The sequence below is a fragment of the Tachyglossus aculeatus genome, chromosome 9 (assembly GCF_015852505.1).
Source record: "Tachyglossus aculeatus isolate mTacAcu1 chromosome 9, mTacAcu1.pri, whole genome shotgun sequence".
NCBI lineage: Eukaryota > Metazoa > Chordata > Mammalia > Monotremata > Tachyglossidae > Tachyglossus > Tachyglossus aculeatus.
The window spans coordinates 21,838,910-21,863,986 of record NC_052074.1 but is presented as its reverse complement, the minus strand read 5'-3'; the positions used below and the strand labels follow the sequence as shown (position 1 = coordinate 21,863,986).

Genomic DNA, 25,077 nt, shown 5'->3' with positions numbered 1-25,077 from the left:
AAATGAGGGTCAAATTGTCCAATTAATTCCAGAACTAGAGAGCTCCCAAAGGAACTTTTTCCCCACAGTGAACAGTAGGCATACAGAATTGTGCAGGCACCACTGAGATGGCAGAAACTAGCAAGGAGAGTTTAGCTAAATTCATGCCCAAGAGGTCGACAATGGGTCGTTCAAAGTACAAGTCTGCACATTAGAGGAAACACGGCTCCAGGTCTGACCCTGTGTGGTTGGTCTCATTCCCATAGATGGGAGTGTGTAATTCCAAGGTGACATCACTGCCACCAAGATCTTATCTATTAGTGGGGTTAGGGCTGTAAAACATCTGGGTGAACAGCTGTCCATTTTTTTTTTTCTTTTCAATGGTATTTGTTATGTACTTACTTTGTGCCAGGAACTGTACTAAGCCCTGGGGTAGATACAAGATAATCATGTTGGATGCAGTTCCTGTCCAACAAAGGACTCACAGTCCCAATCTCCATTTTACAGATGAGGTAGCTGAGGCTCAGAGAAGTTAAGTTACTTGCCCCAAATCACACAGCAGACAAGTGGCAGAACCAGGATTAGAACCCAGGTCCTTTGACTCCCAGGCCTGCTTCTTCTGATTCCCCACCTAGCTGCATGAATGCATTTGAACAGCTTTGCTGCTTCTACTCTACCCAAAGAGCAAAATGATTTAACAGCTGAGCAAGGTGCTAAGGTGACCCTAGCCCCATAGGGGGCTGGGACAGCTTTCAGCCTCACTCAGCCTGCAAATGCCAGGAATTCTGCTGTTCAAGTATGAAGCTGCCAAGGCGAACAGTTACCCCCACAGTTTCTGTGTGTTTTCTCTGAATGCCAGAAATCCCCAAGTTACGGGAGTACATAAGGAAGCGGTTCCTGAGAGAGAAGAGGAAGACGGTGACTGAGTATGTTGCTGAAGCCTTCGGCATTCTGCTGCTCATGGACAATTTCAACTCCAAGGAAAACTTCATGGTACTGCTCCGAACCCAGCCGGGACCCTGAAAGTCACTTTCCTCCCTGTCCCACTGCATCTTGATAGTTTCTTGTCATTTCAGAGGGGGAGAACTGAGGGTGGGTCCTAAACAACGAGCTCAAAGCTGATGGTTATGAGCTCATTTGGGCTGAAGCAAAATCTGGGAGATGGGCAAAGGATAGAGTCTCCATCTCCCTGGAGAAAATGGCCTAGTGGAGAGAGTATGGGCCTGGAAGTTGGAAGGACCTGGATTCTAATCCCAGCTCTGCCTCAGGTCTACAATGTGATGGGGAAAATCACCTAACTTCTCTGGGCCTGGATTACCTCATTTGTAAAATGGGGGTTAAGAATGTGAGCCCATGTGGGACAGGGATTGTGTCCAACCTGATTAACTTGTATCTACCCCAATGTTTAGAACAATGCTTGGCATGTAGTAAGCGCTTAACAAGTACCATTATTGTTATTTAAAGACCAAGAGCAAATGGCTTTAGATTACAGCTGGAGCTATTGCGGGAGTCTGGGCTTCCTCCCTGCCTGGAAATATTTAGGATTCAAATTTAGGATTAGAATAGATGCTCAATCTGTGTAGGATATCTGAAATAGAGTTATGTGTGAAGGGAAGAGATGGCATAAAAAAAAAACCCTTAGAGCCCTTCCAGCCTTATCTTCCACCAACCCGTTCCCAAACTGGTGGATTTTAGAGAGGTCCTGATGGCAACGTTCCCCGCCTCAGCCAGCCCACTGTCAAATTACCCATATGTACTTGTCAAGTGATTACTGTGTGCCAGGCACTGTATTAGACACTGGGATGGATACAAGCTAAACCTGTTGGACACAATCCATAGCCCACATGGGGCTTGCAGTCTTAATCCCCATCTTACAGCTGAGGGAACTGAGGCACAGAGAAGTTAAATGACTTGCCCAAGGTCACACAGCAGACAAGTGGTGGAGCTGGGATTAGAACCTAGGACCTTCTGACTCCCAGGCTGGTGCTCTATCCACAAGGTCATGCTGCTTCTAAACAGTGTTAGTAAAACCATCTCCATTTCTCAGACGGTGGAGACTCAGTGAAGGGGGTGCTCATCGACTAAGTAAATCCTGAGAGCTATCCTTTGTACAGACCCCTGTATGCATTCATTCATACGGTATTTATTGAACTGTGCACAAGGCACTCTATAAAAGATAAATAAGACTTGGTTTCTGGCCCTGAGGGGATTCACAATCTACCATGGATTTAGGGGGCCCCATTCCCCCAGACTGCTGCCCTTCAGCAGCATCCCATCCAGAGTGGGCATTTACTTTTCCCCATGTGGGTTGTCTAAGGTGGAGGCAAGACCCAGGACCACATGAACTCCCTAAGCTCCAGACAGTTCCAACAGTCCTGGAGTGGCTCCATGGGTCAGAGATGCAGCAGCAGCACAGCACAGGGCTACAGTCAACTGCAGCTGTCACTACACTCGAATACCCTGAGGGGCCTCGAAAACTGCTGGGAATCTGGCATTGAGACAACTTGCTACAAAGATTGCAGAGCCAGGAGTCGGATAAGGAGTATCTAGTACTTAAATGACAGCGTCTCTGCGGCTCACAAGAGTAAAAATGCCTTCATCATCTTTCTAATCCAATTCTTCTTGCCTTCATCTGAAGAAGGCTTGTGAGGGAAAGATTGCTCTTGGGAAACAGAAGGCTCTTCCTGCGACTCTGTGGGAGGGTTTGATCTAGCATTAAAAGGGCCTTGACCTTTTTGGGAAACTGTCCCTTGGTGAAATTCCACAAGTCAGAACTCGGCCAGTAGGCTGATTTTTTTTTCTAGAACTGGCAAAAGAAAACAGCGTGGAACAAAATGGAGGAACAAAATAATTGTGGAATTTGTTCAGCACTTACTATGTGAATACAAGCAAATCAGAGTGGACACAGTCCCTGTCCCACATGGGGCTCACAGTCTAAATCCCCATTTTACAGATGAGGTAACTGAGGCACAGAGAAGTGAAGTGACTTGCCCATGGTCACATAGACGACAGATCGTGGAGAGGGTTTAGAATCCAGGTCCTTCTGACTCCAAGACCTGTGCTCTATCCACTAGTCCACGCTGCTTCTCCTGGGTTGCAAAAACACTTTGCAGCCCAATAGTGAAGGCGTGCTTCAAGTATCATTCACCTTATCATCACTGGCAAGTATTTACTGGGCAGCGCACAGGCTGCACTGCACTGTAAAACATACAAATGGCCCTTTAAAACATCAACAGTCCCTGGCCTCAAAGCTCTTTAGCTTACGATTCATTTGTGGAGCAAGAGACACATATAAACAAGCAGTATAAATATGGCTGTGTACTTACAAACATGCATACACATAAACACACACACATACACACTAATTATACTAATATAAAGAAAGGTTGAGGAGGTGGAGTTCATCACTGATGAGTTGGAGGAGAAACGTTCCTGAAGGAGGTGATCGGTAAGTGAGGTACGGGCAGGAAGTTTACAAAAAGTTTTCTTAGTTTAAAAAAAAAAGCTGCTTGACCTAGTGGAAAGAGCACGGGTGTGGGAATCAGGATATCTGGGTCTAGTCCCAATTCTGCCACTGGCATGATGCGAATCTTTCTGGGCCTCAGATTCCTACTCTTTAAAATGGGGATAAGATCCCCACTCTGTTAGATCCAGAGCCCTGTGAAGGACAGGGACTAGATCTCATCCAATTCCCTTGAATTTATCTCAGAGAAACCATTTAATCACTACCAATATGATTAAGCTGATTATGCAGAGTGGTCAGCTTAGACAAAGGGTTCAAAGGTACTGTGCTACTGATACTCTCTCTTCACTGTCAATTATGTGTCCGCTGGAGGAAGTGGGTAAAATGAACAAGCAGATGGGCAAGGGGGCAACATAGAGAAGTGCTTAGTGCAGTGCTCTGTACACAATAAGCACTCGATAAATGCAACTGATGAAGTGTTTGTAAGCATTTTACCTGCAGTGTCCATTTACAGCCAAAGGGGCCAAAGCAGAGTGCCAAGGTTGTGCCCTAGCACCACTGACCAGCAGGCTGTCGCCCGCTTAGCCGCACTGATGCTGCTGTGGCCTTTGCCCCAGCTGTTCCCTGGATTCCTGCTCAGCCTGTCACACCATGAGACAGCTAAGTGCTTCTCTGGCCAAAAATCCCTCCACTGGGAGCATATCTCCTCACTTTTGTCCGTTTCATCACCTTTTGGGATGGGGTGGACTTTGGTGGGGAAAAAGAAGAGTGAGGGCTGGTTTGGGGGAAGGGTTCTGCTATTCATTCCCTAGAGCTGTCATGATCTCCCCTTTACTCTGTGCCATCCAGGAAGACTACTTCCACCCAAGTGGCCTGAAGAGGTTTGTGGAAGAGCGAGTAACAGTGCTGGAGGAAGATGTGGACCAATGCTTTGCCCAAATGGAGCAGCCCCTTCAGGAGGGGGTGACAAGTGCAAAGTCGTCCTACCGGAAAATCCTCAGCGGGCGTCTCACGGTGAGCAACACGGTCTACTTCCCCACTCAGTGAAAAGAATGGTGTCTTTGGGATAGTTAGGGACTCGGTGAGAGGGCCAGCAAAGTCCTGCGAAAGTCTTACACTCTCCTAAAATATAACGATACAGCCTTGCAAATAGCCACTCACCTAGTGTGAGAAATTATCTCTCTGGTGAGGGGTTAAGCATTCTGACCACATGAACCTTACTACTGCAGCATTGCCTGGAAGGATGGCAGGCTGGTGAAACATTGAGGGCTTGACAGCAAACTTTCTGGGCTGGTAAAGATAAGTAGAGGGAAGATATTTTTCCAAGAGTTGCCCTGCTCTGGACAATTCCAAATAACTATTCTGACACTCCCCCTTAAACCCCTCCCCAGATCTGGTCTCCGGGACCAACATTAGTGAGGAATCTTACTCTCAGTTATTTCCTCCAAGAAACTTGAAAATCGATGTCAGAGGTCCTTCCTTTTGGTACAAAAAGGAATTCCCCAGGAGGATGCCTTGGAAATTACTATAAAACTACTTCTTATTTGCTCTTATTGGGAGAAAAATGGACATTTATAGCTAATTTATTTGAGTCATTGTTCCCTCTTCCAATTTTGTTTCCAATTATGTAGAGGAGTAAAGGAAACCAAGGTTTTCACCAGACTCTAAAAGCTGTCTGCTTGAAAAACGGCATCTTCGCCTCCAGGACCCTGGCAAGGATAGATCTGAATGAGGACATCACTCAGCCTATTTATGACAAAATTGACCCCATTTTTGGAAGTATCTTCAGGTAAGAAACTCACAGTTTAAATTTTCCCTTATTTTGAAGTATCGGTCAGGGCTTTACATAGTGTCGGGGGTGGTGATGGTGGGGAGTGATAGCCAGAGACATGAACACAGGTGCAGAGGAAGTGCACTGTGGAAATGATCCAGGGCTGGAAGCTGGGGGGAAGAGAGCAAGAGAGACACAAAGGCCTAAGAGAGACCAACAGTCAGATATTACACCTCTTCAACCAATCTTACCCTAAGGCAAGGGGAAGTTCACTTTCGTTCATTCATTCATTCATTCAATCAATCATATTTATTGAGTGCGTACTGTGTGCACAGCACTGTACTAAGCACTTAGAAAGTACAATTCAGCAATAGAGACAATCCCTGCCGACAACAGGCTTACAATCTAGAAGTGGGGCGACAGACATCAAAACAAACAGGCATCAATATAAATAAATATAATTATAGATATGTACATATATACACAAGTGCTGTGGGGCGGGGAGAGGGGGTAGAGCAAAGGGAGCAAGTCAGGGTGATGTGGAGGGGAAGGGGAGCTGAGGAAAAGGGGGCTTAGTCTGGGAAGCCCTCCTGGAGGAGGTGAGCCTTCAGTAGGGCTTTGAAAGGGGGAAGTTTCTGTTCTCTATCTACACTCACTCCCTTGGTGAACTCATTCGCTCCCACAGCTTCAACTATCATCTCTACGCTGATGACACCCAAATCTACGCCTCTGCCCCTGCTCTCTCTCCCTCCCTTCAGGCTCATGTCTCCTCCTGCCTTCAACACATCTCCATCTGGATGTCTGCCCGCCATCTAAAACTCAATATGTCCAAGACTGAACTCCTTATCTTCCCTCCCAAACCCTGCCCTCTCCCTGACTTTCCCATCACTGTTGACGACACTACCATCCTTCCCGTCTCACAAGCCCGCAACCTTGGTGTCATTCTCGACTCTGTTCTCTCGTTCACCCCTCACATCCACTCCGTCACCAAAAACTGCCGGTCTCACCTCCGCAACATCGCTAAGATCTGCCCTTTCCTCTCCATCCAAACCGCTACCCTGCTGGTTCAGTCTCTCATCCTATCCCGACTGGATTACTGCATCAGCCTCCTCTCTGATCTCCCATCCTTCTGTCTCTCCCCACTTCAGTCTATACTTCACACTGCTGCCCGGATCACCTTTGTGCAGAAATGCTCTGGGCATGTTACTCCCCTCCTCAAACATCTCCAGTGGCTACCAATCAACCTATGCATCAGGCAAAAACTCCTCACTCTCGGCTTCAAGGCTCTCCATCACCTCGCCCCCTCCTACCTCACCTTCCTTCTCTCCTTCTACAGCCCAGCCCGCAACCTCCACTCCTCTGCTGCCAATCTCCTCACCGTGCCTCGTTCTCGCCTGTCCCACCGTCGACCCCCAGCCCACATCCTCCCCCTGGTCTGGAATGCCCTCCCTCTGCACATCTGCCAAGCTAGTTCTCTTCCTCCCTTCAAAGCCCTACTGAGAGCTCACCTCCTTCTGAAGGCTTCCCCAGACTGAGCCCTCTCCTTCCTCTCCCCCCCCGCCCTACCTCCTTCCCCTCCCCATAGCACCTGTATATATGTTTGTACAGATTTATTACTCTATTTATTTTACTTGCACATATTTACTATTCTATTTATTATGTTTTGTTTTGTTGTCTGAGCCCACTGTTGGGTAGGGACTGTCTCTATACATTGCCAACTTGTATTTCCCAAGCGCTTAGTACAGTCCTCTGCACACAGTAAGCGCTCAGTAAATATGATTGAATGAATGAATGAATTTGGCAGATTTGAAGAGGGAGGGCATTCCAGACCAAAAGTAGGATATGGGCCAGGTGTCGATGGCGGGACACATGAGAATGAGGCACAGTGAGAAGGTTAGCACCAGAGGAGTGGAGTGTGCAGACTGGGATGTAGAAGGAGAGAATGGAGCTGAGGTAAGAAGGGGCAAGGTGATGGAGAGCTTTGAAGCCACTTCCCAGGTCCGAACAGGTTACACAACCATTAACTGGAGCCATATACCCTCTGAAGTACATGTACTACCATAAAGACCTCTGGTCTATATCCAGCACCTTCAAGGACACTTCATACCATCAGTAAACTTGATATCTGGCAGTGACAAAAGCAAGTCTGACCACAGAGATTCTGTGCCAGTCTGCACCAGTCATAGATTTTTCCATTGGCAATGCAGAGCTGAAAGCTGCCACTGATTTCTTCAGAGGATCGTATCGTCCAACAGTTCCTGGGGCAAAGTAAATTGATTCAAGAGGGCCGGCATATCCTCTGGAAGACTGACAGACTGTGACAACTTTGCCTTTAGCTCCAGACTAAACTGAAGCTCTCTGGTGCAGTTCCTTCAGCATCATCTACAGGCCATATGACAATGTGTGATGGCCCGACAGGATCACCATTCATTCATTCATTCATTCAATCATACTTATTGAGCACTTACTGTGTGCAGAGCACTGTACTAAGTGCTTAGCACCACAGTGAGGTTCTGGAATAAATCCACTCTACCTGCATTCAAGTGATGACTTGTGCAATACAGCAATAAGGAGGATGGATGTCGGCTATTGAAGCGAACAACCATGAGCAGGAGGGAAGAGAAAGCATTTTAAAAGAAGAGTAACTTTGAGGGGTGAGCAGTCCCTGGGGATCTGTATTGGAGATTCAGGCTCTCTAAATTGTGCTGGTAAATCTAGTAATTCAGCTGTAGGAAGCCAAGGACGTCAAATCTCTGGGAATGGTCATTTCCCCCAAGGGTCCCAAAACATATGACAAGAGCTGCAGATCCCAGTAACACGGCTGCGGGGATAGTGATGTCTTCCGGAGTGACCCTCAAAGTTGGGGAACAGACCTTGGCTGACCTGGAGGTATCTGGAGAATGTATGGGCCACAGAGTCCAGAGTCCAGGTGGCTCTCTGACCCTAAAGATAACCCAAACAAAGTCTTACAGCTGAGGAGCTTTGTTTTGTCTGCAGTTCCTGGAGTCGACAGATTAGAATCACAATTTCAAACTATTCCATTTTTGAGGCTGCAGACAGTTGGGGTCATTTGATAGTTGGGGGCTAGTAGGAAAATCTCCCCTTTTCAGTTTCCCCTTACTATTTTTAGCTGCCTGCCATCAACTAGAACCCATTCTCATATACTTTTAGTCAATTTCCCTTTCCAATACACTATATTGGGGGGCTTTTGTTGGCAGAACCCACAAGTGAGGGCATCTACAGACTCACGGGCAGCATACTGAGTCGCTCTAAATAGAGTATAGACTCTCTCTATATACAGTCACTCTAAGTCTTCTCTGGGTAAGGGTAATCCTAAATTTGGCCCCTCTGTTATGCGTAAAACATCAGCCTGATGTTATGATTTCCACATGACTGAGGGGCCAAGAGCCATGACTGCAGCTCTTGCCCAGAGGAGACTTAAAATGACTCTTGTACAGAGGAAACCTCCAATTTTGAATGAACTGTGATCAGTGACTAGATGTTCAAGTATTTGGAAGCCCTGTTATCCTTTTAAAATGCCAGTCCAGCTGAGGTGCATGGCAGATTAAGTTGTAATAACAATTGTGGTATTTGTTGAATGGTTACTATCTGTCACTCACTGTACTAAGTGCTGGGGTAGATACAAGATAACCAGGACCCATATGAGGCTCACAGTCTAAACAGGAGGGAGAACTGCAGGCAGGGAATGTCACTGTTAATTGTTATATTGTACTTTCCCAAGCTCTAAGCGCTTAATAACCATGATTGAATGAATGAATCCCCATTTTACAGTTGAGAGAACTGAGACATAGAGAAGTTAAGTGACTTGCCCAAGGTCACACAGCAGGCATTTGGCAAAGTCAGGATAAGAACCCAGGTGTTCGACTCTCAGCAACGTGCTCTTTCCACTAGGCCACTCTGCTTTTGTGGTATCAAAGTGGAGTTGCAGCATCTCCGTTGGTAGACTTGGAATAAACCCACCAAGCGGTGCTGTGTAGACGGTTGCCAAGGATGCTGCCCTTGCCACGTGGGTGCTCCACTCTGTGAGAGCCCTCTTTCTCCTGTATTTGACTTGACATTCTCCCATAGGACTGGAAAAGATAACCATGCTGGACTGCTCCCTCACCTAGATGCTTTCAAGCTCTCCCTCCATGAGAGGATCAGAAATGCTGGACTAAGAAGTGACTGGAAGTCTGACAGCTACAAACAAAGGCTGCTGTCCCAAGAGGTGAGGAGTCCAGAATCCTAGCTCATGGGCAGGAGATGGATGTTGATCACATTATCTGTTTCCCTGATTCTCTGAGCTGTCCAGAGTCAGGAAAGGCTTCAGAGCAGTTGGTATAAAACAAGAAGTACTGTGTTGGGTAGAGGTAGAAGACAATTCCAGAGCTACATCTGAAATAGAGGATGTCTAAGAAACTCAAACTTGATTTCAAGATCCCTTTTCCTACCTGAAAATTACTGGTAGTAAATGAGAACAGCATGGCCTAGTTGAAAGAGTGTGGGCCTAGCAGTCAGACAAACTATGTTCTGATCCTGGCTCTGCCACTTGTCTACTGTGTGATCTTGGGCAAGTCTCTTAACTTCTCTGGGCCTCCATTTCTTGCTTTGGTGAATTCTCCTAGGTCAATGTGATGCTGGGAGCCCTGGAAGGGCACGTCCTGAGGAAGAAGAGGTGTATCTATGAGTCTGTCTACATCTCTGTTCAGAATGAGCTCAAGTACTGTTATGAAGGTGAGGTCTGTGGACTCACTCTTTGCTTTATCTGCTCCTTAGCTATCTGACTTCCCCTTATCTTCTCTACCCTGTACACCAGAGGCACAAGCTATTCTGCTCTGAACTGCCAGTGTTTGTTCTCCCGATTTTCAGGTAGAAGAGAGGGGTTGACATGATTCTTGTCCACAAAATATAGCAGGGAAGGTAGTAAACTAGAGAGAAGAGGTAATAGTAGTGTATATAAGATAGGTATACAAATGTTCGAGGGGGTTGAGAGTAGTCAAATGTTTTAGCGGGTTTGAATGTATTTAAGTGGAAGTTGGGGAGATAAGAAGTTGAGGCCAGACTCTCTAGAGCATTTTCAGAGAATCCTACCTCTCTGAGCACCCACTTAGCACAGCATAAATTCTCGGATCTGTTTTCTGATGCCTGCTTTAACCCACCCAAGCCAGGAAGTGATCTTGGTTTGGAGCAGGGGAAAAGGAGTTGCAGGAGAGCTAATGGCCTTTTTCCACTGAAGATTCATTCATTCATTGTCGTATTTATTGAGCGCTTACTGTGTGCAGAGCACTGTACTAACTGCTTGGGAAGTACAAGTTGGCAACCTATAGAGACGGTCCCTACCCAACAGCGGGCTTACAGTCTAGAAGCCCCTTCCTTCCTCTCCCCCTCGTCCCCCTCTCCATCCCCCCATCTTACCTCCTTCCCTTCCCCACAGCACCTGTATATATGTATATATGGTTGTACATATTTATTACTCTATTCATTTATTTATTTATTTTACTTGTACATTTCTATCCTATTTATTTTATTTTGTTGGTATGTTTGGTTCTGTTCTCTGTCTCCCCCTTTTAGACTGTGAGCCCACTGTTGGGTAGGGACTGTCTCTATGTGTTGCCAATTTGTACTTCCCAAGCGCTTAGTACAGTGCTCTGCACATAGTAAGCGCTCAATAAATACGATTGATTGATTGATTAGAAGACAGCGGGCTTACAGTCTAGAATGACAGAAGAGGTACCACATGGTGGGGCAAGAGGACCCAAGGGCAGCAGGAGTGGCTTGGAAAATAATCCTGGGTACAAAAGCTACATTTTTTTCCTTCATCATCAGAGGAAACTCTACCCCTTACCCACTCAGGGACATCCTTGATTGTGGTTATTCTTTTCACCAGAGGCAGCACAGGTAACAGGCAAGAAAGCATGTGAGCGAATGAAAGACATCATCAAGAGAGGTGTGGAGAGACAGGTGGCCGAAGGCATGTTTGAAAGGGCTCAAAGCAGGATGCAGGAGCAATTCCAGGAACTGAAGGTATGTCACAGCCTTCTCTTGATTTCCAAAACCAGGACAAAAGCCCAAACAGCAGTGATTTCTGTGCCATCTTGCCCTTCCAGTTTTGCAGATACAAGTGTGTCTTCCCTGAGCAGGAGGGTGAAGCCCGAAAAGGCTTTCTTGCCTCTTCTGATCCTCTTATACATTCAGCCCCAAGTTCTGTCAGCCCAAGACCTTTAGCTTTTATAGGTATGAAAAAGTTTAATCAGCTTCCAGGGGCAAATTTTCCAACACTGACCACTGCCACAACTGACCTGTTGATAAACTGCAGGTTTCTGGCCCCCATCATCTTGTCCACCCCCACCAACAGACTGAAAGCTTGGTTGTCTCTGTCTCTCTCTGTCTCTGTCTCTGTCTCTCTCTCTCACACACACACACACACACACACACACACACACATCCCACTTTAACAGTTTCACAGAAAAGGAACTGAGGATAAGGTAGAGGAAGGGAAGAGATGGTAAAAGGCTGCAGTGGTGACGAGACATTTCCATTGTGCACTGGGAAACAAATAGGACCTGGAATAACAGAACATTAAAACTGATAATACATGGTGGGGATTTGGAGAGGTGGAGGTCAAGTGAGTCCACTGATCCAATTTTATACTGGGCTGTCCAGCTTTCAGCTGCTCTATCCCCTGCCTGCTACCAATGTGGCCCCAGATGCCTTTTTACCTGGGATTTTAAATTTAAACATCCAGCCTCCCTCTGACTCAGCTCCTCCTGGCTTTCTCACTGCTCAGAAGTGTAGCCCCTGTTTACAAGGACCTGGGAAGGGATCACAACAATTCTGAAACAAAGGAGTTGTGGGTCAGTAGCCTCCTCTGGGGATCCACTCTGCACTCGGCAAATTTACACAGAGGGTTTCATGTAGTGTCTGTACGTCACCTGTATGACGTGCAGTCCTCAGGTTACAGAACCTGTGTAATGCACATTTTTATTCTTGGGTCACTGAAACCATGTCCGGGATCTACAAACCAACAGCGACCACCCTCTATGGGTCTGCATTTGGGGCTGGAAAAGTCTCGTTTCCCCTTTTGACGGTTGCCTGTGATTGGCTTCTACCCAAGTGGCTGTTCAGTGGTAAGGGCATCGAGAAGGGCTTAACTGCTGGTCCCTTGGTCACAGGAGCAGAAGCCTTCAGCAAGCAGAGAGCACGGCTGGAACGTCTGCAGCACCTCCTATTATTGCCTCAACTCTGTAACCTTTTTATAAAGACTTCCTCACCTCACCACAACTTAGCATTCAGGAATTTCAGACTCCAAAAGGAAAGTGTTCTGCAGTGGGACAGGGGACTCTGAGGTCCAAGACAAAGTAGCAGCCTTTCCCTCCACAAAAAAACATAAGCATCCTAAAGGCTACACTTAAGAGATTCTCAAGGATAGTATATTTCCTAAGCAACATTCCACAAAGGTTTTCAGTTCCCAAAATAGGCTTGTCTTTGGAAACAGAAAAAAAGAACCAAATGTCTACATACCTCCCACTTAAAATCCCCAAACCAAAGCCTTTAGAGACCTAAGAGATTCTCCTCCCAGCTGAACAAACAGCCCTGTTTTTCCTCTCCCTCTATTGACAAATAACCACAGAAACACAAAAGTTAAAGTGAGCTGGCTCTCCCACACCAGATCTGGAACTGGAATCCCACAGGGGCAGGTGTACTGGCAAACAGGGACTGTGCTGGAAGGAGTCAGTTGACATTGGTTGTCAGTTGACAGTGCTCTGCACATAGTAAGTGCTCAATAAATATGATTGATGATGATTGGTTTTTTTAAATGGTATTTGTTAAGCACTTTCTATGTGTCAGGCACTGTACTAAGCGCTGGAGTAGATACAAGCTTATCAGATTGGACAGAGCCTCTGTCCCACATGGGACTCATGGTCTCAGTCCCCATTTTTCAGATGAGGTAACTGAGGCACAGAGACGTGAAATGACTTGCCCAAGGTCACACAGCAGACAAGTGGCAGAGCTGGGAATAGAACCCAGATCCTTCCCAGACCCGTGCTCTATCCACTAGTCCACGCTGCTTCCCTGATTTGAATAGCAGAGTTCAACTTTAATGTGGTAACACAAGCAAGCCCCATCATCATCAATTAAGACAATCCCACTGTACAGCAAAGGACAGCTCCGGACCCATTCTTGTATTGGACACAATGCGGGCTCAGCTGAGGAACCTGGAAAACCAGCAGAGGTCCAGTCCAAAGAAAAACTCAGGAAGAAAATCCAGGGCTGGGGAAAAGGGAAAGCTGGCTTAGGGAAAATCATGAAGGCAGCACAAAAATCCAAGGTTTTGGCTTGCTTTATGCATTTTAAGAGAAGAGAAACAACTCACTTCTGGCAGACTGTGGGTTTTGTTGTAGTTTCATTGTGTCTTTTACTCCCTGATACAATTACAGAGCATCAATTATTAGATCCTTACTTGTGAAATTCAAAGGGGCTTACGAAACTCCCCCACACCCCACCCACCTCACTGCCTTCCCTTATCCCCCTCCCATGTCCGCAGAGGGAAACTGTTTAATCAATCAGATTGGGGGAATAGGAAGAAGAGGGAGATGAAGAAAGGAGGTCTGTAGACCATCTGTTGATGCCTGAAACCTTATCAGAAATAACTTTTTTTTTTTTAAAAAAAGAACCTTGGTTTCAATGCATCTCCTCCTTCCCCACCACTGTGCTGAATATCCTGCCCTGTGTGCCTGGGTGGGCCTTGGGGGGTCACTGGCTCAGTTGTGGTGGCCTTACTTGATGGAACATTTTAATGGGGAGGGAGAAAATGGTGTAATGACAGACAGGTTTTTCCTTTCCTGGTTCTTGTCCACCTGCTTCATGGCTCAGTCAATGCTGAAGGGAGGTTTTTAGTTTTCCCAGAATGCTCAAGCCCTAGGGTGGCCTCTGATGGGCATCACTGACGGTGGGCAAGATCACGCATGGGATGTCACACACATCATACCAGGCACGCACGTAACAGGATGTCATGTGCCATTTTCCAGAAGAATGCAGATTTCTCATGATCCTAGGATATTTTTTGAGTGGGGTGGAGGGAGAGAGGCGACCCCTGAATCTCCACTTGCCTCAGGGCTAAAGCATTCCCCTCTCAAGTCAGGGTCAGGGTGAAGTCTGGGGCACCTCTCAGCTGAAGAGGGAGGCTCAACCCCAAAGATAAAAAAAACAGTAGAGAAAAGCATTTGGTTCCAAATAATTCATTGCGGCATTTATTCGTTTACCGGTACTGCCTAGTTTTTTATGGTATGTGCCAGACACTGTTCTAAGCGCTGGGGTGGATGCAAGCTAATCAGGTTGAACACAGTCCCTGTCCCAGATGGGGCTCATTTTACCAGATGAGGTAACAGGCACAGAGAAGTGAGGTGACTTGCCCACAGTCACGCAGCAGACAAGTAGTGGAGCCAGAATTAGAACCCAGATCCTTCTGATTCCTGGGCTTGGGCTCTTTCAACTAAGTTTGTACTCCTGTGCCATTCTAGCTTTTTCCACCACCCTCAATGCCCTTCCCTGTCGGCAGTTCTCTCCCGGCTACTCCTAAGACTCCACCCCAGTAGGGAGGGCTAATGAGGTCTTTCCACATCACTTGGAATCCTGCAGCTATCACTGGATGCCTGCTCGCTGGGCTGAATGGTCTCCTTTTCTAAACAAAAGTTTTAGATGTCGTTTCCCCTGCAGTCTATCCTTTGTCCTTCCTTCTTTCCTTTTAAAAATTCAGAAACAGGAAGGACCTTTAAGATTTTAAAAAGAAAAGGAAGGCTGCACCCAAAATGACTACCCTGTAGCCTGATTGCTTTGGTTCTTAATGGCAGTACAACTAAGCAGCTGGGCAGTGATACTTTGAGGCAGCCCTGGGGCACCCCAACCATCTTGGGGTGGTTTACAGACCTCTTTTCTTCTTCTTCCACCTCACAGCAGCCTCGAGGGTCCATTTCAGGACCCACCTGAAACTGGGGAAGTAACCTGGGCTGTCCTGGGACCTCTGGAGGGTGGGATCTGATGTTGTTTTGGGGCTACAATGGGCTTCACGGCCTGGGTCTCACTGGGAACCTTAGAGGGACTTAGAACAGCCCAATCCCCTTGGGATTCCCTGAACTAGAAACCATCCCAGTCTCCACCGGGTTTGGATTCGGACCCCCCAAAACCAGCTCAAGGGGCCCAAATCCCACGGCCATTCCAGAAACCTCAAACTCTGCTTTGCCTGTGGGTCAAGACAGCGAATCTGCCTTGCTGGCAGATAGGGAGGTCAGCGATAGGCCATGGACTTGTTAGCTTGCTGACTCATCCACCAACTCCATACTCCTCCTCCACTGTGACTGGAAGCCTAGGGGAGGCACAAAGTGTTGGTGGAGTTGGGCGGAGAGAAGCCCATTCCAGGATGGGCCCACACATCTTTCGCTGCCACCCCCACTTGCCCAGAGAGCAACCCCAAAGCCCCAGCACACTGGCCTGATAAGATATCTAACAGAATGCTCCCTGCGCTCTAGAGCGGAATTATGGAGAAGATGAAGATGCGGGTCTCCACCATGCTGGCCCTTGCCTCATCCAAGACAGAAGGGCTCTACATCGAACTTCCAGGTAAAGGCAAGAAATCTGTGGGCACAGGTTGTACTCAGAGGGAGGAGAGTGGGGTTAGAGCACACAGGTTACCTGGATCTCTGATGTTCTATGACTCTAGCCCCATCCAACTACTTTTAACACATGAATTGTTTCTATCCATCCTGCTGTAGAATCTAAAATGTTTTCATCCAATAGCATAGTCCTTTCTACTATTGTGATGCTGCATTTATCCCCACCCCACAACACCTCACCTTTATGAATGTTCAAGGACAAAATTTGCTTCCTTTCCCCTTTACCCTGGTAGTATCCTGTTTCTCGGTCAAACCTACCTCTAAGAACTCAGTCTACAGGAAGGGCTTCAGAAGAATCTAATAGTAATTATATTTGTTAAGCATTTACTATGTGCCGAGCACTGTAGTAAACACAGGGGTAAATATAAGGTTCTGCCACTTGTCTGCTATGTGACCTTGGGCAAGTCACTCAGCTTCTATCTGCCTCAATAACCTCACCTGTAAAGTGGAAATTAAGACCGTGAGCACTATGTGGGACATGGACTGTGTCCTACCCAATTTCCTCATATCTATCCCAGCGCTTAGAACAGTGCCTGGCACATAGTAAGCAATTAGCAAGTACCATTAAAAAAATTCAGTTCAGACACAGTCCCTGCCCCAGCCAAGGTTCACATAATAAGTATTGAATCCCCATTTTACAGATGAGGAAAGTGGGGCACAGAGAGTTAAATGACTTGCCCAGGGTCATACAGCAGACAAGTGGTAGAACTGGGATTAGAACCCAGGTGCTATGACTCCCAGGCTCATGCTCTTTCCACCAGGCCACACTGCTACTCGTCATCATATTACACTGGGGACTTCTTAATAATAATAATAATGGCATTTATTAAGCGCTTACTATGTGCAAAGCACTGTTCTAAGCGCTGGGGAGTTTACAAGGTGATCAGGTTGTCCCATGGGGGGCTCACAGTCTTAATCCCCATTTTACAGATGAGGGAACTGAGGCCCAGAGAAGTGAAGTGACTTGCCCAAAGTCACACAGCTGACAATTGGCAGAGCCGGGATTTGAACCCATGAACTCTGACTCCAAAGCCCAGGCTCTTTCCAGTGAGCCACGCTGCTTCTCAAACTTAAACTTAAACTTGGCCACCTTATGTCTTTAGTTTGAGAAAGCTCCCCCATAAACACTGAGAAACCCATACCCACCTAGAAACTGATCTACTCTGACAATCAATCAATCAATCAACCAATCGTATTTATTGAGCGCTTACTATGTGCAGAGCACTGTACTAAGCGCTTGGGAAGTACAAATTGGCAACACATAGAGACAGTCCCTACCCAACAGTGGGCTCACAGTCTAAAAGGGGGAGACAGAGAACAGAACCAAACATACCAACAAAATAAAATAAATAGGATAGAAATGTACAAGTAAAATAAATAAATAAATAGAGTAATAAATATGTACAACCATATATACATATGACAGATCTTCAATTCTTCCCATAAATCAAGTTCATTCCCCTGGAAAAGAGGGGTGTCAGGCAATTCTTCCCTTGGGTTGGTGTGAGCTTGGCAGACTCTTATAAGTTCTGAGGCCTAGTAGCTACCCCTCGTCCAGTGGCCCTCCGGTTCCCAGCTGGCTTCCCTTCCTGCGTTCATTCCCCTGGAAAGGAGGGGTGTCAGGCAATTCTTCCCTTGGGTTGGTGTGAGCTTGGCAGACTCTTATCAGTTCTGAGGCCTAGTAGCTACCCCTCGTCCAGTGGCCCTCCTGTTCCCAGCTGGCTTCCCTTCCTGTAGGAGCAGGGGAGAATAGAGTAGGGCCTCTAACCCCAGCATTCTCTCATTACCTGCAGTGCAGCTCTGCTCTGCACAAGCTTTCTTCATCCCTAACCCTGACACATGCCCAAGACCAGTATAGTTCCTGGTGAACCCTTTGGGTTAGGGTCCAGATGGCTCTCAGGCCACCCTGGACTGCTCAAGTCAGTTTGGGGCACCCCCAAGAATTCATACCATCCCAAAGTAGAGGGCTCACAGCCTGAGCTGGCCCACCACAGAGTGACCCTCCAGCTCTTGTTGGGAGGAGAGAGAAAGACCCCCATGGGATCTTCAGACCTGGTCCAGACCCCAAAGTCCTGTGACCGAAGAGAACCAACTGCCCAGGCCTAGGGTTTTACCCACAGTGGTCCCGCCACAGACACGCAGTAAGTACACCGGCCGCTGGGTAACTCCTGGTCGGCCAAGATTCCCCTCACACTCGGCAGAGATTTAGGAATGGTGATTCTTCCCGCTGACACACTCCTTTGCATCCTCCCTTCCCAAAAAAGCTGTTAACCTCAAATGCATCTTTGTCCATCTGCAGATGTCAAGACCGAATACAAAGAAATGGAAAAGTTATACAAGAGCCTAAGAGAGATTGCGGAGAATGCGGTGCTGAGGAAGGGGTTGCAGGATTTTCTCATCAGAATGTCACCCAGCAAAGTTGGCCCCGCAAAATCCTAACATGCCCCGGAAAACCCCAGCAGGAAAGTCCCAGCAGAACCACCCCTGGGCTCCCTTACCTCTAGAAAGGCACCCAGTTGGGGCATTTGGATCATGGATGCAATCATTTGTTTGAATTCCAAAAAAGACTCTTGAAGTGGCATTCCGATGGAGTGAGACCTGGAAGTTTGGAGCTGCTGGATGTTACCCCAATTCCAAACTGTAAGCTTGTTGTGGGCAGGGAATGTGTCTGTTATACTGTTGCAGTGTACTCTCCCAAGCACTGAGGACAGTGTCCTGCAGGACACTATACTGCATACAGTAAGCACTCAATAAATATGATTGTTCACCCCCAACACGCCTCTTGTTAGCTCACTCCTCAGCGGGGTCTCAGCCCGGCTGATGCAGGGTTAGGAGGGTGCACTAGCAAGTGGCAATCTGCTCTCCAAGCCCCGATTTCCCCCTCTGCCTTGCGCCTGTCCCCTTCTCAGCCCCCACTGCCCGGGGGCAGTGGGGCACCGGGAAGAGGAGTGATAGCAGATGCCAGAGGCTGACGAGGACCAAACCAGCATACCTCCTCCTGAGCCTCTCTATTTCTTACAGTCTTTCCTCTTCCTGAAGGAAAATCTCGCAAAACACTCTGCCAAGTGTGAGGAGGACACCAAGGCTTTTTCCTATAGGCTAAGAAACTGTGTGCCTCAATTCTCAGTCTACTAAGCAAATTCCACGTCAGGCCCTGTGACTCCAGCAACCTACCAGCTTGATTTCAGACTCTGCCACCTTTCCTTGGCACTTTTCTTCCCACTCCTGGTTTGTGAAGAACCTGTGCTGTTCCTTGATACTTCTTCTCAGCCTGGCCCTACCGATCTGCCCTGCTTCTCCTCCTCCTCAGCCCTCAGGTACATGCACTGTGCATGGATGATGAAGCGCTGAGCGTCCCAGTCTTAGTTCTTTAACCCGGAATATTTCTTTTCCCCCCAGGGCCCAGGCTAAGAGAATTGGTGGAGAAGACTGGGCAAGTTTTGTGCATGGTCTGTCCTTTCTATGGCATTGCTGTGAAAATAGATGGACAGTGGGAATACTAGAAGGCTCTGTGGTGAGGTCTTTATTTTGGAAGGAAGTCCCCAACATTCCCAGATTGGGAGTGTCAGGCTTGGGGCCACTCAAGAGTTTGAGAGAACTTCAAGATGTGTATGGGGGATGGTGTGTGTTGGGGGATGGGGAAGAGAGGTTCCACTTCCAGATCAATTAGAAGAGAGGATTTTCTGAATTTACCCAAGTTAACTTTTTTATGGATGGAAAAAAAGATCAAGATGCCACACTCCAACAGTGAGCCACAAGAATTTTTGTTTTTGCATCATAATTTCAAGCTGCAGTGAACTTTCTCAGTCTTGCAATGGAGAATCTAGCCTGATCATTTCATGACAGAATTTGGTATCCGTCCAACTGTTAACTCCTCTGGGATCCCCTTATTCTTTCAGTCTTTCTTTTCCACCTCTCCTCTCTCCACTGGAGTCCCCTGTGGTTCCATCCTTTTGCCCCTTCTTTTTTTTCTCCACATTCTTCCCTGAATACATTGTGTGTGCGCACACATACACAATCCCCCTCACCCCTGAAATTCTTTTTGAGCAGAGCAAAGGAAAATACCATGGCCCTGGGTGGTGCCCGCAGGCAGTCCCCACCTGGAAGCCGCATTCTGCTCCAGGAGTGGGCACTGGGTCAGCATGGAGAGACATTGTCCATGCCAGGCTGCATCATAGGACTGGCAGATGTCAATCAGAGGGGATAAGGCTTATTAGTGACTCATCAGTCAACCCCTTTAACTAGATCAGATAGGGGTGCCCAAGTTCATTTTCTGCAAATTGTAACCAGTACCCACGGTGTACCCAGTCTAATCAGTAGGGTAGCCCTTGCTTTGGGCAAAGTCTGGAATTCACAGCAGGGAAGGCTGGGATTCTGAGGGAAAGTGGAAATGGAGGGAATCAAATTCCTGGCAATGCAACTCCAGGGGAAGACTGGAAGGGTACTCACAGTGTCTGTCTGCTACGGTGGGGGGTGGGAAATAAGGCAAAGGAAACAGGATACCAGAAAAATAATAACAACTCAACCTTAACAAGGCTTTGAAGGTGGAAAGAGTGATGGTCTTTCAAATATGAAGGGAGAGGGAGTTCCAAGCCAGCGGCAGGGCCTGGTTGAGGGGTCAGTAATGAGATAGACAAGATCGAAGTACAGTGAGTAGGTTGGCGATAGAGGAGTGAAATGAGTGATCTGGATTGGAATAGGAAATTAGCCCTAAACACTACTACCACTAGTAGCTCAACACATTTAAGATTAGAATCCCCCTACCTTCAGGCAGTTCCCCCTTAAATCATCCCCAACAGCTGAGATTATCCCAATTATTGCTAATACTTTTCTTCAGGCAATATTAACGACGGTATTGGTTAGGCAATAGCGCCAGGCACTACTGCACGCTGCGATAGATACAATACAATCAGATCAGATGGTTCTTATCCCACATGGGACTCACAGTCTAAGTGGGAGAGAGAACAGGTAACTTTCCCATTTTATAGATGAAGAACCTGATGTACAGAGAGGTTATTTGACTAGCCCAAGCTCACACAACAGGTATATGGGGGAACTGGGATTCAAACCCATATTCATTCTTGTTCAGAAGATGGAGAAGAATCCTTCATAAACTCAAAGCCCATTATTAATTTCAAGCCTCCTGCACTCCATGTCAAATAATCTCAGTTTATACTTTCCAGCTCTGTTAATCATTAATGTAGCATAATGAAACTGTTTTCATAACACATTCTGTAGAAATAGCAGAAGAAAACACGTGGGATTTTTCTAAAGAGAATCAATTTTGAAATCATAACCAGTAAGTAAAAAAAAAAAAATCCTCACCGTGGGTTACAGAAAAGGAAGAAGGGGCTTTTTTAGGAATACTTTGCATTCAGAAGCCCCCTTCATAAAATGTGAAGGGTGACGTGTAAGCGTGAAGAAACTGTGAGCAAAAAGGAACACAGTCCATACAACAGAGAAGACCCCTCGCTATGTGCACTACCGGCCACATGTTTAACCAGGGTCATGGGTCAGTTTGCTGTCAGGCGTGAGATGCTCTGCATCTGGGGAAAAAGCATTTTCCATATTGGGCACCTGCTCCCCCTTCTAAGAGGCAGAATCGGGGGAAGGAATTTGATCATAATCCTGGTTCGGGGAAAAACACACACACACACACACGACCAAGAGAAACAGATGCACATACAGGACAAAGATGCATATAATAATCATTGTGGTATGTATTAGTCGCTTATTATTTGCCAAGCTCTGTACTAAGTTCTGGGTTAGATTCAGTGCAATCAGATCAAATACTGTCCCTGTCCCCCTTGGAGCTCACAGTCTAAGTAGGAGGGAGAAAAGGCACCGAACCTCCACTTTGTAGATGAGGAAACTAAGGCACATGATAAGGTAAGTGCCTCGGCCAAGGTCGCACAGCAGACGAGTGATGCGACTGGAATTAGAACCCAAATCCTCTGGCTCCCAGCTCCGTATTCTTTTCACTGTCAGACTGCTTCTCAATACAATGAGAAGCAGCATTGCCTAGTGGTTAGAGCACGAGCCTGGGAGTCAGACAGTCATGGGTTCTAATCCTGTTTCTGCTACTTGTTTGCTGTGTGACCTGGGGCAAGTCGCTTAACTTCTCTGAACCTGTTCCCTCATCTGCAAAATGGGGATTAAGCCTGTGAGCCCTATGTGGGATAGGGATTATGTCCAACCCAATTATCTTGTATCTACCCCAGTGCTTAGAACAGTGCCTGGTACATAGTAAGCGCTTAACAGATGCCATAATTATTATTATCATTAGTAAGGGACAAATGCACACTCACTCAAAACCCTCCCACACTCTGCCACAATCAATGGTGTTTTCTTCCAAGGGGAAGCAGCGTGGCTCAGTGGAAAGAGCACAGGCTTTGGAGTCAGGGGTCATGGGTTCAAATCCCAGCTCCGCCAATTGTCAGCTGTGTGACTTTGGGCAAGTCACTTCACTGTGCCTCAGTTACCTCATCTGTAAAATGGGGATTAAGACTGTTAGCCCCCCCGTGGGACAACCTGATCACCTTGTCACCTACCCAGCGCTTAGAACAGTGCCTTGCACATAGTAAGCGCTTAATAAATGCCATCATTATTATCATTATTTGGGTGCTGACCGTGCAATGCACTATCCCAAGCCCCGGATAGAGTACAGATAGAGCTAGTGGACATGAACCCTGCCTTCACGGAGTTTACAATCTGGGGGGAAGCTGCCACAGGGCAGCATTTTCCCCTTTGTAAAGTGGAGATGCTGAACGTCACTGGGGAATGATTAGGAAACGATGGGGCCAACCCGGGTGGAGTGGGCGAAGGCACAACGGAGAGGAGGAGGAGGAAGAGGAAGGAGGAGGGAGGGAGGAAGAGATAGGGAGGGAGGAAGAAGAGGAAGGAGGAGGAAGGGAGGGAGGAAGAGGGAGGGAGGAAGGGAGGGAGGAAGAGGGAGGGAGGGAGGAAGAGGGAGGGAGGGAGGAAGGGAGGGAGGAGGAGGAAGGGAGGGAGGAGGAGGAAGGGAGGGAGGAGGAGGAAGGGAGGGAGGAAGAGGAGGAAGGGAGGGAGGGAGGGAGGGAGGGGGAGGAGGGAGGGAGGGGGGAGGGGGAAGGGGGGGGAGGGGGAAGGGAGGGAGGGGGGAGGGAGGGAGGGGGAGGAGGGAGGGAGGGAGGGAGGAGGAAGGGAGGGAGGAGAAGGAAGGGAGGAAGGGAGGGAGGGAGGAGGAGGAAGGGAGGAAGGGAGGGAGGGAGGAGGAGGAAGGGAGGGAGGGAGGAGGAGGAAGGGAGGGAGGGAGGTAGGGGGAAGAAGGGAGGGAGGGAGGTAGGGGGAAGAAGGGAGGGAGGGAGGTAGGGGGAGGGAGGGAGGGAGGGAGGAGGGGGAGGGGGAGGGAGGAGGAGGAGGGGGGAGGGAGGAGGAGGAGGGAGGAGGAGGAGGAGGGAGGAGGAGGAGGGAGGAGGAGGAGGGAGGAAGCCGCCGCCAGAGGGCGGCTGCGCTGGGCCAGTTCGGCCACCAGGGGGCGGGCTGAGCCCGAGCTGTGGAGCATCAACCCACCTTTTCACTAAAGCTCCCAGCCAGAGGAGCTGCAGTTCACAGCTCCAGCTGGAGCTGCCTGGAGACTCCACAAAGCATCCTTGCAGTGGGGCTCCTGGCTTCCCCGAAGCCGCTGCAGGACCCGAGCTTGCCCCCGGCCTCGTCGGAGCTCGCAGAGGGTGGAAGGAGCTCCTCGGTGACTCGGCTTTGCTGGGCCCAGGGAAGGCCCAGAGAAAGCCAGAAGGTCCTGGTAACCGCTTGTCAGGGTCCTGCGGCCCAAGGGGAACTTTATGTGGCTCCAGTCTCACTCTGCCGAAAATGGAAACTGACCCTAAGTAGCGCTCCCGGTCTCTGGTCCTCCCCCAAACCGCTGAAGTCGCAAGCGCTGTCTCCATCATGTCCCCCTAGGAACTAAGCAGAGGTCTCCGGGCTGCAGCCTGGGGCATGCAGGTGAGCCTGGGATGGGATGGGGAGGGAGGGGGGTGACGTTAGGGAGGGTGGCTACCAACTCTGTTGTGCTGTCCTCTCCCGTTTCCTTAGTACAGTGTTCTGCAGACAGTAGGTGCTCAATAAATACCACTGAATAATAAATATGGCATTTGTTAAGCATGCACTATGTCCCAAGCACTACTGAGAGAAGAAATCTATTCTATTTCAGGCGTCGGGAGCAGCTGAAAGCCTAGCTATTGATGCTGACCACTGAATCCACCTAAAGAGGTAAGCTAAAAAAGTAAAGAGGTTTTCCCTCATCCCTTCTTAAGGCACAGGTGACAGCTCTCCAGGGGAACAGTTGCCTAATAGAGGAAGGGGTGGGTGTATGTATGTGTACACGCACGCCAGGTTGGGGGGAGGGTCCGCTGCTGGTTTGCGATAGGGGCTGGAGCAAGAAGGGGCATCATCCCGACAAGGGAATTCAACAAGCATCTTTCAATGCAAAGGAAACTCTCCCACCTTTGGTCTGGATTTCAAGACCTGTTCAGTGAAGATGTAAGGCAAGCCTTGAGGTTCAGTGAGTCTGTTTCTTTGGGGAAAGGGAATATCGGGATACTTCCACAATGCCTTTTACTGACGGAGGTCGGAAAAAAAGGACTCCTTTACAAGATTCTTCTTGGTTTGGAAGAGTTTAAAGGTGGTTGGGGGGGAGTCAGGCAAGAGCTCACCTGAGAGGTCTGTAGCAGGGAAATCTGTTGGGAAATGGCAATGTTTCTGGCCTTCAGTTAGCCTCAGGTTTCTCTCGCTTGTCGTCTAAGGAGGAGTAAATTTGAAGGGGTGCTGGTCTCAGCTGCCACTGATGGAGTGCAGGAAATGCCGCCCTCAGTTTCCCCTCTATAATGGGGTGATAACACGTGCCTTGGACATCCTCCTTACCAAATGGGGGAAGGAGAATGGGTTGGGTGGTTGAGGCGCAGGCCGAGGCGAGACTCAAAAAGAGATTTTCTAAATCTGGGAGCATCCACTCTCCCTGTTCTCTTTCCTTGGCAAAAATTTCTGGGTGTGAAGTAAAACTAATGCTAGAACAGGGGCTGGCTCCACAAACCAGGGCGGCAGTCCAATTTCCAGCCCCCTTGTTGTAAAAATGCTACATGTGTGCGGATGTGCATGTTATTCTACACTGTAAATTCCTTGAGGTCAGAGATTGAGACTTTTATGTCTTTTGCATATTC

At 48.0% G+C, this 25,077-nt stretch overlaps 2 protein-coding genes and 1 long non-coding RNA gene across 5 annotated transcripts in view; 2 read left to right on the top strand and 1 right to left on the bottom strand.

The window, feature by feature from the left end:
- NUGGC (nuclear GTPase, germinal center associated) overlaps nt 1-18,500 on the top strand; it is a 36,716-nt gene extending 18,216 nt beyond the window's left edge. The window contains exons 11-18 of the mRNA XM_038751375.1: nt 839-972; nt 4,292-4,456; nt 5,074-5,231; nt 9,303-9,441; nt 9,839-9,947; nt 11,101-11,237; nt 15,740-15,830; nt 18,183-18,500. Coding sequence (XP_038607303.1) covers nt 839-972; nt 4,292-4,456; nt 5,074-5,231; nt 9,303-9,441; nt 9,839-9,947; nt 11,101-11,237; nt 15,740-15,830; nt 18,183-18,322 — 1,073 coding nt within the window. The 3' untranslated portion in view covers nt 18,323-18,500. The remainder of the gene's footprint in view (nt 1-838; nt 973-4,291; nt 4,457-5,073; nt 5,232-9,302; nt 9,442-9,838; nt 9,948-11,100; nt 11,238-15,739; nt 15,831-18,182) is intronic.
- Nucleotides 1-25,077, bottom strand: part of LOC119932282 — a 70,576-nt gene that overhangs the window by 37,770 nt on the left and 7,729 nt on the right. The gene's annotated exons all lie outside the window — the stretch shown is intronic.
- Nucleotides 23,512-25,077, top strand: part of SCARA5 (scavenger receptor class A member 5) — a 74,532-nt gene continuing 72,966 nt past the window's right edge. For all 3 annotated transcript variants that reach the window (XR_005452294.1, XM_038751377.1, XM_038751376.1), the window contains exons 1-2: nt 23,512-23,863; nt 24,072-24,130. The gene's annotated coding sequence lies outside the window, so the exon portion shown is untranslated. The remainder of the gene's footprint in view (nt 23,864-24,071; nt 24,131-25,077) is intronic.